At 35.8% G+C, this 18,514-nt stretch overlaps 2 protein-coding genes across 2 annotated transcripts in view; one reads left to right on the forward strand and one right to left on the reverse strand.

Annotated features, from left to right (window-relative positions):
* Positions 1-1,602: 1,602 nt before the first annotated feature.
* Positions 1,603-10,376, forward strand: LOC120628819. Its single transcript, XM_039897443.1, has 7 exons — positions 1,603-1,810; positions 3,147-3,291; positions 4,564-4,671; positions 6,047-6,151; positions 7,514-7,662; positions 8,333-8,507; positions 9,318-10,376. The coding sequence occupies exons 1-7, from the start codon at positions 1,715-1,717 to the stop codon at positions 9,485-9,487; spliced, it is 948 nt and encodes a 315-aa protein (XP_039753377.1). The 5' UTR covers positions 1,603-1,714; the 3' UTR covers positions 9,488-10,376.
* A 2,828-nt stretch (positions 10,377-13,204) lies between these two features.
* Positions 13,205-18,514, reverse strand: part of LOC120628821 (arf-GAP with coiled-coil, ANK repeat and PH domain-containing protein 2) — a 30,550-nt gene continuing 25,240 nt past the window's right edge. Inside the window, exons 19-20 of the mRNA XM_039897444.1 lie at positions 17,371-17,519; positions 13,205-16,969 (exon numbers count right to left, since the gene is read on the reverse strand). Coding sequence (XP_039753378.1) covers positions 16,950-16,969; positions 17,371-17,519 — 169 coding nt within the window. The 3' untranslated portion in view covers positions 13,205-16,949. The remainder of the gene's footprint in view (positions 16,970-17,370; positions 17,520-18,514) is intronic.

The following is an 18,514-nucleotide window of genomic DNA, read 5'->3' on the forward strand; positions in this document are numbered from 1 at the left end:
TATTTATTATTCCTATTTGATATAAAACTTCGGTGCATACCTAAACAAGAAACTAGGCCAGTAATTTTCCATTAATAGAATATTGAGGGTAGTTAACTTTTTTTTGTAACAAAACGCGAATTGTACAATGTTATATTATACAATGATGCGTATTTTCGAAGTACGAATCGTGAAAGAACTATTTATTTTTTCAACATCCGCCTTATTACTGTTCCGTAGCTGGGCACAGGCGTCCTGTTTTGGAACGTATCGTAGCGGGTTGACGGGGCTTTATTAGCGTTTCACTACTACTATTAGTTTGTGATATTAGTAAAAACCGAGGCCAATTTTGTAACGGGACGACCCACACCCAGGGCATCCGTCATTCGGAAATCCTACACAGGCGATGCCTTTTTCGTGTAAGTATGTCTATTTACCTAAATCGCATGCCATCCGGAATGTTTCCATATTATTATTCTAAAACTGTAACTGGAAGATTTCCGTACATTTAATACATTTTGACCGGGGGATTATATATAATCGATACCGAGTCCAAAACAGAATTTAATTTAATATTTTTCTGTCTGTCTGTCTGTCCGGGCATCACGTGAAATGGAATGAAATTTTTTATCAAATTTCTTCATAGCTCCGTTTAATTTGAACCGATTTTAATAATCCTTTTTTTTTTGACAGTGTGTACTATCAAGCATGTCTTATTTTACTTAGGATCTAATAAATATTGTCGGAAAAAAAATAGAAAATATTTATATGAAAAACAGTACAATAAATCTTTGGAATCCTGACCCCTAAACTAGGAAATCCCTATAATATAACAACTAGGAGATAAAGGCCTAATCTCTTCACAACAGCAAGTCGCAAGGCATCGACAACGATCGAATAATTTCGTACCAACCTACTAATATTATAAAAGCGAAAGTTTGTGAAGACGGATGTATGGATGGATATATGTTTGTATCAACTAAAATAATGACAATTTACTAATTAAGTATACAATGTAAAATAATAGTAGGTACAGCTAGCCACGATGATTATGATGTAAGCATCAGATCTATTCTAGCTTTTCGATTGACTCATACGCGGACGAAGTCGCGAGGGTCCGCTAGGTGTATAGTGTTGACTCGCTCAGGCGAGCAAGTGCCAATTCGTGCAAGACCTGGGTCGTTTCCTGGTTTCTTGTTTATTACCACTACAATTTAGTATTAGTCTGCAGTCTTATCCACTGGTAAGTGATGATGCCGTCTAATATGGTAGCGGGCTAACCAGTTTAGGGGTATATTAAATCCATACCTCTCAGCTTATATGCGTTTTCATAGCGGAACGCTATATCGCTTGACGGCACGGTTTTGTCAGTAGGCTGGTATCTACCCGAAGACCATACCAGGGAAATTTAATCAAACCCGAGAACGAGAACTCATGAGACCACAGCTCATCACTGCGCCTGGAATGTCGTTAAAATGTAATCGAAATGCTATTATGGAAATACGCGTTCTTGCAAAAATATTATATTTTGGGGGTAGTTTTCGTAATGCTCCTTTCAAGACACGATTCATTAGCAGATCTACTTTGTGTGGTCGTGGCTATATGTGTGTTTGTGTGTAGCTTTACATTGTTGTATAAATAGAGCCCCGCGCACTAGAACGTTCTTTTGCTTTTGAGTGAAGTTGGGCGGAACACGTCGGGCAAAATATTAAGTTTTTTAATTTCATTAAAAAGTATGGAAACCTATCAATTTAATTTTAATAATATGGATGAAGGAAAGTCCATATTTACGACGGCAAGTGATAGTCAAGCAACAAATACAGCGGCTACTGTAAGTTATTTACAAATACCTACATTTTAGTCAATCCCTACTAATATTAAAAAGCTAATTAATGTGTGCTTGTTTATTTGGTAGTTTTGTAGCAACAGAACAACGGCAGCCATTTTGTCGCTACCTACCAACTTTACTCATAGTTTGTCTTCGCCTACGTAACCTACTTGCGAATAAATAATTTCTGCGTTTTAAGGGTGGCAATGGACTTTTAAGAAAATGTTTTAGTAGATATGTTATTTGAAACTAGCGGTTTACCGTAAATTGGTCCGCCTACAATTTTTAACCAAAATCTAAGAACCATTCAACACATTTAAGGGTTATTTAAAAAGCACTTTCTACTGGACAGAGTGAGAATAGCACTACTAAAATCTGAACGTTAGGATTGGATTAATTATTATTTATTGCTGGCGTGACTCTTTCAAAATTGCTACTTTGCTAAATTCGGTAAGCAAAAAAAACTTTTCCTGCTGCATGCCATCTCGGTTATTTTTCATATCTTAAGAAAATACGAGGGTGCCGGATTAAGGAAATAGAACGATGTACTTAGTCTGAAGGGTTTGCCGATTTTAGTACTTGGTTTATACATAATGTGGCCCTATCTGACAATAGTTTGCCGACTTAAGAAGTTAAGTTTCTCATTTACTTCCTAAAAAAATTTAACGTTCTAGTAATGCTCTCATTCTCTATCCTATTATAATATTAAGGATTATTTAAATCGTTTAAAAAAGCTTGGGTGTGAATTGCTCTAGCTTCATACCTTAATATAAATTTACTGGAAGATGGTGATAACAAAAAAATTAATAAAATTTTTAAGTTTGTTGTGGGCTCTTCTAAGACCAGGGCGCGTTTTGAACCTTCGTAGCTTTAGATTTAAGTTGGCGAACGAAGTTATCACCATCCCGTTACAATTATGTAAAGAAATATGTATGAACGCTTCATAAGTGCCTGTGATAGGCCTACATGAATAAAGAAATTTTGAATTTGAATTTGAAATTTGCTGTAGTAAAACAATAGTTTATAATATAATAATGTACTTTTAAAATGAATTTAATATATACTTGCTTAAACATAAAGCAGGCATTAATTTTATTAAAAAAAAAATGATCAGAGTATTATATTTTTAGATATTTAAAGCTAAACAGTTTATTTGTATCCATATTTGGATGCGTTCGGGACTGGGTCCACCAGTTTGCGTTTTTTATCCCGTTTATTTAGATGGCTTATAAGCTGTTTTTTTAATTTAGTTTTACTTTTAGTTTTTATTGGTCGGAGTAACTAAGCACGGATGGGATAAGACGGACAACTTTTAAAGATGTTTTAAACTTATCAACAGGAGAGTTTTGCACCATCAGACAATAGAAACTCCGGCATCGGTCAAGGGAGCGTGTTTTCTCCGTTAGCGCCGCCGTTCCAGAGCCGAATTACTGAAGATCTCATTTCCATGGTGAATCCGCAGGAGCCCCGAGCGGGCGACATTGGTCAGCTATTTTTGTATTATTAGTGCTTGGAAAGGTTATCTTTAGCTTGAATGTACCACAACCGGGCATTAAGTCTTCTAGAGGGTCATAGAGGTTAAGTCCACCACGGTTTTCAAGTTTCGGTTGGCGGGATTCATGTTTATTCTCACAACCTCCCTGGCGGGCAGGTTCAGGGGCTATTAGAGATTTTTTTACTTCTGGTCTGGTAATTCTTCTCTGGTCATGTCGGGCAGGAGGCTCTTACTCATGGGCCATTGCTAGATACCATTCTGCCGATGAAGACGTGCCACCAAGCGATTTAGGGTTCCAGTACGATGTCGCGTAGCAACTGCTTAGAGGTATGGGTAGTAACTGCCATACCGCTAACGCATCTTAAGACTGTGTCATCTCACCCTCTAACAGACGAGATTGCAGTCAAGGGTACATTAGAAGAGAGTCTATATCTGTCAATGACACCCACTCTGTTCGGATGTGGGTTTGGTCGGCTTTAATGATTATTATCACATATTAGTGACGATAGCTGGCACGGGGGAGATACCAACAATTTCATATCTCCGGGCTGATATTCTCAACAGAAACATCCAATCCCTTTCTGACCCGGAAATCGAACCCATAACTTCTTCATTCGTAGTTAATTGCGTGCATAGAGGGTATGCAGATCATATAAAACTAACAAAATCTCCAATACGAGTTATAAATAAGGCTTAAGGGTAGGCTTTTTATAACTCTTACAATGCCTATTATTAAGTTTTTTTTTAACTCTTACTGGAGATATTCTTCATTTTATATCATCTGCATTCCCTTTGCATACCCTCTATGCACGCCACTGTAACCATTATACCAGCAACACAGGTGGGCAAAATATTGGAAGGAAAGTTAAACCAATTTTTTGCGGATCACCCTCGTAAAGAATATCCGACAACATAACTGTGTGACAATGACATGGCAGAAATGTATGTTTACGTCGAATTTCGTACGCAGGTGGGTTGGCAGTTCGAACACAAGCTCTTTTCTCTCACTGCCGGTAGCTATAAATTCGTGCGACATATTTGTTGACAACAATAAATATGTGCTAGTGATACAAAAATCCGAACGTCAACTTTATGTCAATACTCCAAATATTTGTGGTACTTACATAGTTAACCTTGTTTTTATATGTATAAATAAATTAATAAATAAACCTTGTCAAATCGCCGGCTTGAACATGATGTACCTACGGATGAAGTCGTGTAAAATTAGATTAACGTAGGTAAATACTGCTTTCTTTTGTAGCGCCGTCTAGCTCTGATATTGATGAAGTACTGATGAATCTACGCATCAACAGCTCTGATTCACTTTTCGAAGATCCAGCGGAACAGAGTAATCACAACTTTTTCATGGGTATGTAGATGCAGATATTACTAACAATAATACACCTAACTCTTACTCACGCAAAAATTCATTTTGTACCTAAACACCGGGGGACTGCGCGTTCACTAGGGGTGTAAATAAAATATTGTTATGTATATGTTCCTAGGTATAGCAAAATGATTTTTTTAAGGAGATAGCTCAAATCCTGAAGACGGACCGTAATTTTTACCGGGATATAAAATATCCTATTTTAAAAAATTACGGCTCCAAAGGCAAAAAACCGAAAATAGTCGCGGGTTATTTATCCATTTAAAAGTAACACTTCATAGGCAGCATTGTTTTAATATTATAAAGCTTTTGAGTTTGTTTATTTTTATCTTTTATATTAAGCATTAATTAAACAATATAAAAGCTTGGGTTTGAATTTCTCTAACTTAATAGCTAAATATTAATTGACTTACATGGTGATAACAAAAAAATGCCCGCCTAAGTTTGTTGTCGGCTCTTCTTAGACCAGGGAGCGTTTGGAACCCTCGTAGCTTTAGCTTTAAGTTGTCGAACGAAGCTCTCACCATTACACAATTATGTAAACATATATGTATGAACGCTTAAAAGGTGCCTGTGATAGGCCTACAGGAATCCTATTTGAAAAGCCCATTTAGGCTGTTCATAGGTCTTCTCTCCACACTGTTTTCCCAATGTGGGTTGATACCTACATATTATCTTAGTAGTTGTAACTTGGAATTAAATAAATAAAAAATAATAATTTGACGGCCGAATGGCGCAGTGGGCAGCGACCCTGCTTTCAGAGTCCATTTAAGTGGGTTCGATTCCCACAACTGGAAAATGTTTGTGTAATGAACATGAATGTTTTCAGTGTCTGGGTGAATTATAAGTATTTATGTATATTATTCATTAAAATATTGATCAGTCATCTTAGTACCCATAACACAAGCTACGCTTACTTTGGGGCTAGATGTGTGTATTGTCGTAGTATATTTATAACTTGGAATTACTGCTTAGCTTGCTATAAGCATGAAGTAAGTACGGATAATCTGGAAATATTTTTTGAACCGACTCTGGAATTAGGTAAACTGATGTGTCAAATCCGCGTGATCTGTATACTCTGTAGTTGTGCACTCTAACCACTACACCAACGAGGCTGTTTACTAATGAGTATTTAGAATAAAGTATTTAATTTTTTAATGCACCTATAAACGTTGTTTTGGTAAGTTTGTAGGTATCGAGTGCGAGCTTTTATTATTCTCTAAAATGTTGGCTTTGATCCAAACACTCACTCATTGTATTTCTGTGTTTTGCAAAACTTCCACCTCGCGTAGATAACTTGTCCCCAGTAAAATTTACGACTTTGTTGGGAAATAAATCAACTTTTTAATTTTATTAGGTTCTAGATCCGAGTCTGTTGCATCGGCGCCTGGGAATATTTGGTCTGAAAATTCCACTCCAAAGAATAACGAGATGTTTGACAACTTCGAATTTTTCCTCAAAAGTAAGTGGTTTTTCACAAAATTAACTATCTACCATTTGTAAACAACAGGTAAAGAGTTGATATTTTTTTTTTAAGCGCGCTAATGTCCGAACTCTGAAATGAAAAATATTGACCTTGATCATCATAATCATCATATAAACCCATAACCCACTAAAGGGTCTCCTCCCCACACTGAGAAGGGCTTAGGCCGTAGCACACCACGCAGACAGAGTGTGGATTGGTGGACTCCACAGAACGATACTAGGCATGCAGGTTTCCTCACGATTCCTTTCCGTTCAATCAAGTTAGAAAAGTCAGAGAAGCTGGTATTCGAACTCTGCCCTCCGAAATTGAAGCCGAAGACACCACTTGCCTATCAACACTCCCCTGATCTCCAGATGCGATGTGATTATTATAGCCGCCCATAAACATACGCCGGCCGCTTGTATCAGTGGGCGGCGACCCTGCTTTCAGAGTCCAAGGCTGTGGTTCGATTCCCAGAACTGGAAAATGTTTGTGTGAAGAAAATTTATATTATTTATGTATGTTATTCATAAAAATATTCATGAGTCATCTTAGTAACCATAACACAAGCTACGCTTACTTTTGGGCTACATTGCGTGTCGTAGTAAATTTATTTATTAATTGATTTTTCTGAAAAAACAGCTTTGCAGGCTTCGGTTCCTTCAGATTGAGAGTAAATAGGCATCTTCCTAGGCAAGTGCAGCTTGTCCTTCTGTTTTCACTACACCGTAACTGTTGATGCAGTCTAAGATTGTAAAGGGTATATCATATATGGTAGTTATATTACCTATACCTCTTAATTGCTTTAAGCGACTTAATAGCTTGGCGACACGTTTTTGTCGGTAAGTTGGTAACTAGCCACGGTAGAAGCCTTCCACCAGACATACCACTTCTGCTAGGTTGCCTGGTACATATCACTTTTAAGCAATAATACCCGCTTATACTCTTGTGTAATACCTACTTCCTATGTTATTTCTCGTTTGATTACTTTGATATGTTTGGTGTACAATAAATATTTACTTTCAAGATGACTGTTTCATCATCGTCAGGCTGCAGTCAAGCCTATCACCGGGGAGGTATATTTAAAAAGAAAACCGAAAGAAATATATCGGTAATATTATGATAATTGACCAGCTGTTGCAATGAAGATCAAAGCCTCGAGCTTGAGATTGCAAAACAATAAATTGAGAAACTGGTTCAACGTCAGTGTCAACTGTCAACATAACTGCACATAATTAATTATCTTTGGAAAAAAATTGGCGTCCTTTTTTCTCTCTGTCCTCACTATTATGGACTTAGAGATAAGTCCTACGCTGCTCCAATGGTAAACTAAAATGTATCAACTTCATTCCTTTAAAGCGTTGTCTTCAGCCAACACCTACGCGTCAATGCTGACTCGTGAGCAACTGTCGGTGCTACAGTCCATCCGCCCAAGCTTGCTCTTTGAGTTTCTGCAGGAAGTTGCCAGAATACGCACTGAGAAGCGGATGCAGAGGGCACTACCGCATGTACGTATGAAATCTTGAAATTTTCAATTTACCTTTATATACAACGTGTAAATGAAAACGAAAATAGTACTTCACAGGCTTTAGAGGTACATTATATACTGTCTCTGAAACTTACCTATCTGTGAAACCGAAACACTAGTTTTTGACTAAATCACTGCCGTAGTTTTTAATAAAAGAAATCAAATACATCCCTAACATCATATAGTAATCAAGTCACTTTGTAAGTACGCGTCACGTAGCGTAGGTACTATGAACGTGTCGGTATTTTATCTTTGATAGAGTTGTCATAAGTAAACACTTTCAATTAGTTTGTATGAAAAATAAATATGCTTTTTTCGATTTAATATTTTTTTAGGGTGATTTCTTATGCAATATCTAAACTTATACACACAGTATTTCATAATTCGGTTAACTTTGCATATTGCCTATTGCCTCATTGGTCTAGTTGTTAGCATGTAAAAATGTAATATGTACGGTGACATAATTATGGCATTAAGGCGTCTGTCCCGGTTATTATCACTCACTTTCGGTCATAGTCGATAAAGCCCACCAACCCCCATTAAAGCTAGCGTGCTGGGTCTACGCTCTCCTATGAGGTGATTATGAATATCTAGTATTTCAAAGGTAAGGGACAAGAAGTTTCCAACTTTATAAACTTATTTCATGTTAGGAGTGCGCATTCTGTAAGAATAATGGCGAGAACGAAGAGAATTACTCGTCGCACGCGCTCAAAGACTGGCGCGGACGCGTGCAGTGTCCCGTGCTGCGAGCCTTCCGCTGCCCTCGCTGTGGAGCTACCGGAGACCGCGCGCACACAATCAAGTACTGCCCGGCCAATGAGAATGGTAAGTCTCGCTGATAATCATAAAAAGTTGTTACGGTGTCACCAGCAAGTTGGGGCGCTAGCATGGGCAGGTGACATTTTCCACACGGGGAAAGGATAAAATGTTTATCTTCTCTAGGTTTTACCCACTCTCCGAGAATGGGCGCACGAGTGGAAGTAACATCCAAATTGTGTAATTTTAAACGCGAGTAGGATCGTGTATTGTTATGTGCATAAGTAATCACCTGTCTGAAGATATAATTGGGAGATAAAAATTTTGCCTTCTGCCCATGACGACCTGGCAGGAGTTTGCTTTAAGGCTCTATCGGAAGCAGAAGGTGCGTCGTCAACGCCTTCGCGCCAAGGGCGCCTTCTGGGAGGCTCTGACCTTGATTCATGGTGACGTTTTGTAACATTCTACGAAGTTTTTGTCATTAAACAAGGGCTTACGCCCCCGTGAGTGAGATTAAAACCCACGCCCAGATGTACTAGAAGTAGGGGACTTCTTCTTGGCCGACGAAGGATGCAGAGGTTAAATTCTGTGTGGTCCTAATTAGGACAATTCGGTACCCGCTTGTCCATTCTATCCCAGTACATGATCGACGAGTTCACAATGCGTTGCCATCGAGTGGTAAGCGTTCTAGGTGGGGTAGAAGTATACGGGTGGGTGGGTGGCGTTTTTCACTCTTGGACCATTTTCAGTTTTTATAACAACACACCTTTCTGCTTTAATTTGAATAGAGTTGGTGTTGAGCGTCAGGACATCACGCCGTTCCTTTTTTAACCATTTTGAACGAACCATAAGAAAAACGTATATGTCTATGATTTTCAGGCATGGATCGCCAGGGTTCTCTGCTGCGACGTCGCTTATCGTCCAACTCATTCATACTGGGCGAGAACGGCAGAACCGGGTACTCGGCGCCCTCCACCCCGGCCCAGTCCCCGTCGGCCACCTCTGCTTTCAACAACTCTTCCTTTTGGTCTAACTTTGGCGTGAACTAAACTTTGAAAGTATCTTTAAGTATTGCGAATTTGACAAGTCAAGTGTCCATTATACACTTTACTTGTGTTCACAGATATTTTCCGTATAATTTATGTATAAGCCAAAATGTATGGACATTTTATAGGTTCATTAAATCTAGTTTTTGATAATTATCTCTGATAATGTATTACATTTTGAAGAGCACGACTTAGGAGCTGTTTCATAATTCTATGAGGGCTACTAAAAAATAGGTATATTATACCTATCAGTTTGTTATATCTAAATACTTACGATAAGGTATAACGCCATGGTTTTTTTACATTTAAAAATATTTTTTACAATTACTTATAAACGTTGTAACAATATACGTCTCATATTTGGGTCGTCCGCCAATTAGCAAAGGAATGTTTACTTTACTATTTTCAAAGTAGAAAAGTAAACAGCAGCGACATTAGTTGATCGAATTAAATGGTTCAATACTGAAGTATGCTGGACATACTTTTGTTGAAATGGTCCAAAATCAACAGGCTCTGACGGCTCAACTCTTTATTTTGTTCTATTTTAATTTTCATTGGATTTCATATTATTCCCCAACTTGTTTGCCTTTTTAAACAAATTAATTTATAATATTTCTTAATAAACTCAATTTAATCATTGCAATCTAAAATTTTCAATCGAATTTATTGTTAATATCTAATAGTTGATTAAATTATAAATGAATTCATGGAAATTGCATAATTTTCATCAGAACTATTTACTGCAATAAATTGGCATTATAAATTGTATTAATGTATTTTAGCAGCAGCTTCACCAATGAAAATAAATTTTCTTTTCTTATTTACCTGTCATTTTCGGTGTAGGGTATCTTAAGTATTCATTTCTCTTTTTTTAAATAAAACTAAGCATTAATTTGTTTTTTTTTTCTCGGACCTATTTTTTTGTCATATGATAACTAACAGAATAATTTCTTATATAAACTAATTTATTAATAAACTTAAAGTACATTCTTGAGCTTTAATCGACTGACAAACTACATACTGACTGGCTGATACTTTGATGGGGAATTAAAGGAAATCTGTAATTAAAAAATAAATATAAGTGTATATAATTTTAAACACTTTATTGAAAATACAACTTAGTAATAATGATTAATATACACAAACATCATAACAGGAGTATTGTATAATATAAGCAAGACACGATTTTTAACAATATTTTTATAGATACATTAGAACTAGGGTTGTAACAAAATATTATAGCGGGTGAAAATTGTGCGATTGAATTTACTTTTATAACACGTATAGTTACTTTAAAATTAACTTTTGAGGGGATTCACATAAACAGCTAGACCTAAATATGTTATTTTTTAACACTGAAGAATAACGGTTTGGTATTTTAACGTGATGGCCACGGGACAAATCGCTATCGATAAATGTATCGTTAGCCGCGTCACCGTTGGCCGCTACGGCGTGGCATATTTCCATACATTTGTCAATAGACGCTTCACTGGTCGCGTCGCGCGTCTCGTGGCCTGCCCGTAAAGTGGGTCTCCCATCCTTATTTTTTACTTCTCTACAAGTTAGCCCTTGTCTGGTGCTAAGATATTAACTGGGGCTAACATATTTGGGGTGGAACGGAACCCCTAATCTCTGTTTGTATGCGACATCGTACCAGAACCCTCAAACGCTTGGCAGCACGTCTATGTTCATCAGATAATTTATTAAGGATTTTTTTTTTAAACTTGACTAATATTCTCTCTTACTCTCTTTTACGTTAATTATAAGCAAGCTGCAATCGAGAAAGTTGGTACACACAGCAGGCAGCATTTTTACATTTCCAATATCAGTTCACTCAAATACGTTGAGCTATTTAAGCTATGAGATACAGACTACATTATATTTTTAAAGTCTACATTATAAACCGAATGGAACGTTTATTTCGCTCACTAGTTAAAACAGAGATGGTGTGGAATTCGTTACAACCCTAGCTAGCACTGGTTCCGCAATTTCAGTACCACAATTCCCTCGATGGCACTAAAATCTTTCAACAACGACTATTGATATTAATATCGTGGATTTTTTTCTAGTCTATTAATATCAACCATGATTGATAAACTAACAGATTTTATCAACAAGGCTTAACGGACATAACGTTTGTTTATATATATATATATAAATAGTCATAATACGACATGAATCTAAGTGTCCGTTCATACAGACCGGCTCGGACAGAATCGGACGGTACTCTTCTTTTAACACAGACCTCCGGCGCGCGTACGGTTGGAACTGGCCGGAGCGACCAAGTTTTCTTTCACATAGACCCGCTGGAGCGCGAAAGAGTACGCAAACGAAGCTGTTCGGCTGCGCGAGAGCGGAAGAGCGCATCATCAAAAATCATTCGTAGCCGGTCGGCTCCTTTTATTTTTTCACACTAACCGCGTAAGGTTTGCTCTTCGGCATTCTCAATAACAAAACAGGTGATATGTAAAAATAGACCTTATTTCAACTATCCAACACTCTATTTTAATCGCTATCAAAATCTGCTCTCCGGTCCGAGCCGGTCGTGTGAACGGACACTTGGGCATTTAAGTTAAACTACTGACACAATTCAATAATTTTATAACAACAATCTCTATAACATCACATTAGTATTATGTAATTAGGGCTATTTTTTAAAATAGTTAGATAACCTAACTAAGGCTTAATTTTGGCAACTCTCTTCTTTACATTTCTCTATTGCAGTCAAACCATTCAATTTATTCCTCAGTTGGTCGTTGGAAAAAGGCCCTTAAAATAACATCTAAGTAATAAATTCATCGAAAACAATTTTACATAAATATGAATAAGGGGAATATTGGCGCGATATTGCGCCCCAACAAGAAAGAAAATCATTCATTACCGTACGTTTAACTTATCATTGTTAGTTAAAAGTACAAATCGTAGGGATTTCTTGACCACTACGGGCCTTTTAAAATTACCTTGTCTATGTACAGATATTGGGTGCTATAATAGATTTTCCCTCATTTCGGTGTGCAAGATATTATGTTAGCCAGAAATTTACTGCACCAGTTCCTGTTTTAGCTTCGTAATTAAACTAATATTAATTATTATTAATTCAATAAAACACAGTATTTATTTTTTTAAACACATTCATAAGACAATCACAAATGTTCTGGTACTTTCCGCAAACAGTAGGAATGTTTAGGCTTATGTTTTAAAGGAGTGTTTAACACATTTGAAGAAAAGAAGAAAAAATGTGACTGCAATAATTTAAACATTAGAAGTAAGAATAAACTTACAGTGCAATATACTAGGTTACATAAAATTCATAATTCGTTTAAAGGAAATTGCATACAATTTTACAATAAACTACCAATTGACATCTTGGAGATGTCTCTTAAAAAGTTCAAAGTTTGTATTAAACGTAAGCTTATAGAAAAGTCCTATTATAGTATAAAGGACTACGTAAACGATAAAAAAGCTTGGGTGTAAATTATTGCTCTAACCAGGTTGCTCTTCTAATAATTTAAAATGACATTGTGAGATGGCGATAACAAAAAAAAAAAAAAAAACACCCGGCTAAGTTTCTTGTGGGCTTCTTCTTAGACCGGGACGCGTTTGGAACCCTCGTAGCTTTAGTTTTATGTTTACGAATGTGGTTATCGCCATCATCTCACTACCGTGTAATTCTTATGTACGCATCAAAAGTGCCACCTGTGGGCCTACTTGAATAAAGATATTTTTGACTTTGACTTTGACATTTTGTAAGTATACCAATATTGGTATTAAATTTGAGGGTTATTATGATAGATTTTAGTTCGTTTCAGCGTGCAAGATAGAACCCTTCAGAGAAACCCATTACTCGAAGTGAAAATTAATTGAATAAAATAAGTATTCGCTTTATAAAATTGGTGTAAACAATGCACATTGACAATAATTGGCAAGCGGAAAATAAGGCAAAACATATTTACAATAAAAACGCTTATAACATATAAATAAAAAAAATATTAAGACACTACATTACAATGAGATTCAATTAGGTAATATTTTTAAATACACAATTTAGGAATTTTTTGTCGTTGTAAATGAGATTTAATTGGAATGATTTTGAGATTTATATAGCATTTTGTCCATTAGTCCATTATCATTATCTCACACTTCAAACTTTCACACTTGCTCGTTACGTGGACGTAAATTATGTGATAGTAATTGACATTACACTATGTCTATGTTGTATGTATTATATAAGTGTGGTAATTTCAATTTATCACACTTATTTCAATAATTAAAAAATTAGAGATAATTCTTTGAAATTGCTCTTTTAGATAAACTTTTTGATGAAATCACGAAAATTACCTACTGTATTAAGTAGCATATTTTACTTCTCGATTAATCAAGGACGGCACAAAAATAATAGTCCGGTAAATTCAGACATTCGAAGGTGCATAAGGTCCCAACAAGCTGAAAATCAGTAAAATTGTTCAAAGCATAATAATAAATTATATTCAAGTCAAAAATTTTACCTTTAGACCAAAATTTTGTTGTGAACAATTTTACTGATTTTAAGCTTGTTGGGACTTTATGCACCTTCACTCCCATTTTTTGGTCTAAATTAACCTGACTATAATACAAGTTGGGAATACTTAAAATGCTCCGTCTGTTCACGTAAATATTACTAAGTAACATTATCTAATTTTATGGGAATATTCCAAGTAACATGGTCGAGTGAACACAGGAATGTAAACGTAGAATCTATTAAGGTAAATAAAAATGGAACATATGGTAAGGGTTTTAAAATTGGTTTAAAAGATTTTATTCCATTATATAAAGGTAAAATACATATACCCTCAACTTAAGTCTGCTTTTTGCACCAAAGATTTGCGGATAAGTAGAAAGGAATGTTTGTGGAGCCAATAGAACTGCTTCATTTTCATAGCTAAGCCATGGCCCTTCTAATCAATTTTTTTTCTAACTCGTCATATAATGTAATTTAATTGTTTTAGAGTAAAATATGTTCGGTTTACCCCACCTGGCCCCATTTTACTAATTAGTAGAGCGTTAAATATGATTACTGAAACGATATAAAATGAGTCATCCCGGAACTGTCCGAAGGAACCGTAGAGTTCTTAAGAGCAGCTATATCCCAAATCATAAAAACGTATGTGGTGAAAGTAACATATCGTATGTTACCCGTAGGGTTAATGGCTCGCGTAAGAATTTCGAGCAAGTCTATGATTGGTAACGAAATAGTTGAGTATACTCAGACATCAAAAAACATTATACTCCTCATTGAAGGAAGGAATAAAACGGACATAGTCGCTAACTAATAATAACATGTGTGTTAGAGGGTAACCGCCTACTAAGAAGTTAATTTTTTCAATAACTTTTATTTCGTGCATCAATTTTTTATGCAAATAGAAATTAACGCCTTGTAAAAACCTCATATGTGATCTCCTTGGGCTAAGGTATTGAAATTAAAGCAGCACTCCTTTATCTGGGTTCCACACACATCTCTGCCTATGTATTCGCACGTATCTCCAATGCAAAGGCAGCTTTATACTGGTTACTAAGCTAATCCTGTACTCATACATATATGTATATATATATTTCTATAATCTTTGGTTTAAATATTATATAAAAGCACATCACATCACGGCTTACAATATGGCTTAAAAATTATAAACAATATTACTATTTAGGGGGGCTGATTTAGTAAATGTTTTGACAGGAGGTCGCGATTTTTCATAGGACACAAATAAAGGCGATTTGCTGTCAATTTTTACAATATCAGACCCCAGGTTGTTATATTAATTTGTGTTGGAAGATATGGTTATTAAGTCTTTATTATAAGGAATTTGGCAGCTTTTATTAAATTAATTTTGATTATATGAAGCCTCGAAAACTTGTTTTAAAGAGATCAATTTCACAGTAAATTTTCAAATAGGACTTTATAACCTACACAACTTTTAAGTTGAACATTTAATAATATTTATAACATTACCTACGCCTAGTTTAATATATGTAATACGAAATTCGTTATTTAAAATATTCCGAGAAGAAGCAGTGTTTTTTTTTTATTTATTTTAATTCTACTAATAATTCTGCCACCTATTTAATATCGCGTTATTGTAATTTTAAATGTAAAAAATATCATGTGGCAATCTTCGATCAATAATATACCTTCAAATACAACACGTATCAGGAAGTTATTTTTAGTTTTGGTTTTCGTGGATTAAAGCTTAATTTGCTATATATATAATAAAATGAAAATCAGTACGGCGCAATTTATATTTCTTTCAATCTTTATGTGGCCTATAAAACAGATCTTCCAATATGTACTCTCTACGCAAGTTTCGCTCTGACACCGGAGCATAATAAGAAGACGTGGACTTTACAGTGAAAAAGTGTTTTCCGTTAAATCACATCAACGTATCTAATTAAAAAAAAAAAAAAAACTATATTTTTTTTTTGATGCGAAGGTGTCTTTTTATGATTGTTACCTACGAGTATGTTTAGCAGAATGGTTGAACCAATTTCGATGAAATTACGCACAGGGATAGCTTGTATATTACAGACAGGGGATACTTCTTATAATAGAATTGCATCAAGATTTTGCACAGGATTTAAAAACAAACAGATACACTTTTTTAATGTAATAATAGTAATAATTTAATTATTTCATATAGAAAAATGTATACAGCAGGAATCTCCTTATGAACACAGTGATACTTTATTGATTTGTGCGCAAAGGAGTGCTTAAACACTCGCACAAAAAATAAAAAAAAATAAAGTATTAGTATGTATAGAATGATCTATCATATTATTGCGATTCATCATATTATTCTGACGGCATACTACAGAATTCCGCTAAGTAACGTCTCACCGTACAGATTCTCAACGTTCAGTTCAGCAAATTAAATAACGACCATCCAGTGCTTCTATCCAGTACCCATATTGGATAGAAGCAGGCGTCACTTCATTTACTTAAGTTGGTCGGGGACCAAATGTGTAACGCCTGCTTCTGGAATTAAAAGTCCGGTTTGAACCTTTCTTGCATTTGGTTGGTAATTACGTAAAAAAGGAAAAAGCTAAAATTATGACAAAGGCAATAAGGTTCATTGCCAATAGCTTTGTAACATCTGCTAAGATCCTTAAGTGCCGAGCAAAAGTTAAAAGTCAGAAAAACTCCAAGCAAACCGAAGTAACAACGCGGGCGTGCGATGCGATGCGGTAGGTCGGGTACCAAATGTGATCTATAAGTAATTCCTTTTAAAATAAACTTATGGGTACAGTTAGCCTAATATATTATTGATCGAAGGTAGCAATGATTAATATAAATTCATTAAATGATGGGCAAATGGAAGAACAATAAGCACTCGATGATGAATAAACATTACATCACCACAACAGAGTTGACCATCATCAAACTTCATCATTCGTCTCGCCACCACATTTGCAGGCGCCGAAACTTTTTCTCCATACGTCATTCAATCGTTTGTTCACCTGAAATAGACGTGAATGAATGAATGAATGAATACACTGTTATTGTACACCACAGAGAAAATTTACAGAGATACAAATACAAAAGCACAATAAGGTAGAACGTACAATTTGACGTAGACATTTACTTCTTAGAGGAAATTTTAATAATTGGAATGGGCATAAAAACTAAGGTTATACACAGGCTGCTTTTTATCCCAGGAAATGGCCGAAGCGCTTTTATCCCAGGAAAAGGGACATTGCCGAAGATCTGTTTGGTGTGGAGTATGAGGATTGAAGAAATTATTAACTACACCATACAGATTCTCCTGCTTTTCGCGGAGTATAGCAAATTAAGCTTGTATTTTCATAGCGTTCTTTCTTAATTCTGTGGGTGGATATGTTTTAACTCATTGTAAGGATACCTTCGTTGTTGTTATGCCTCGCACGTACGAGGCGCTCGGGGTGCGAGTGAGCCAGCTGCGTGTAGTCGCGGAACACTTCGTTGTAGGTGTCGTCGTTGGACGACATCTCGCTCTCCCGCATTTCCTCGTTTAGCTTCGTTAATCTTAACCTGTACAAAAGCATCATTGACTCACGTCCGCCTTCTATATTCAATCTATCTATAGGGGTCTACACATTACCAAACTAGATGGCGCCACAAAAATCCTGCATCGCGCTAGCGAAGTGTTCACAAAAATTGACTATAATATACAACTTCCAAAGATGAACGTTAGGACCTCGGTCCTTGAGCACGATCACCCGCTTGGAGGAAGATCTTCCTATTGTTACTTTCGAGCGTACATATCTATAATCTGTTGATAAGTTGCTTATCAAAGTTGTTATTTGTTAAGAAATGTATGTATATTTTTTGACACAACAACGTTGCTAAGTAATATATCTATAGATTACGGATGGATTGGGTAAAGAAAACGGTCATCAGTAAGTTGAAGCCATATAAATCGTTTATAATAACAAGTCTCTATGCTTTGTTTAATAATAGGCATGATGACAGTAACAAAGCTGAAATATTGTATTTATGTAATGATATATGATTCACGTAAGAAAAACGTGATTTTATTTACATACGACGAGTGAGATTTGTGTATCCATATTTTTATTTCCACAAACTAAAACTGGAAAGTCTAGCGCTTTGTAATGACAAGTAAAACGTCAAATCCAAAATGATGACGTGACGTCTATAAAACTTGTAAATGAAAACCCCTACTGTGAACTATCAGAATTATCATACTAAATTAGCATGGAAATGCCCTTTAACACTTTAAGTATAGAAAACACATGTCCCCGCATTACGGCTCCTAACGGCCGTACTACTACGCGCACGGGCCAGCCCGTCATATATTTCTTATTTCTGTTTTCCCAACTGCGTACACTATAGTCGTAAAAATGTAATAGGCCCGTTTTGACATTTGTGCAAGACCATAGAATGCAACTTGGAACGAAACTGAAAGAAACAATAAAATAAAAATCAATTACATACAGTGTTTTAAAAAATACGTAAATTTTTTTGGGACGTTAAATAATATGAAAGAATATATCGCGAGTATT

Source organism: Pararge aegeria, chromosome 13 (assembly GCF_905163445.1).
Source record: "Pararge aegeria chromosome 13, ilParAegt1.1, whole genome shotgun sequence".
Taxonomy (NCBI): Eukaryota; Metazoa; Arthropoda; class Insecta; order Lepidoptera; family Nymphalidae; genus Pararge; species Pararge aegeria.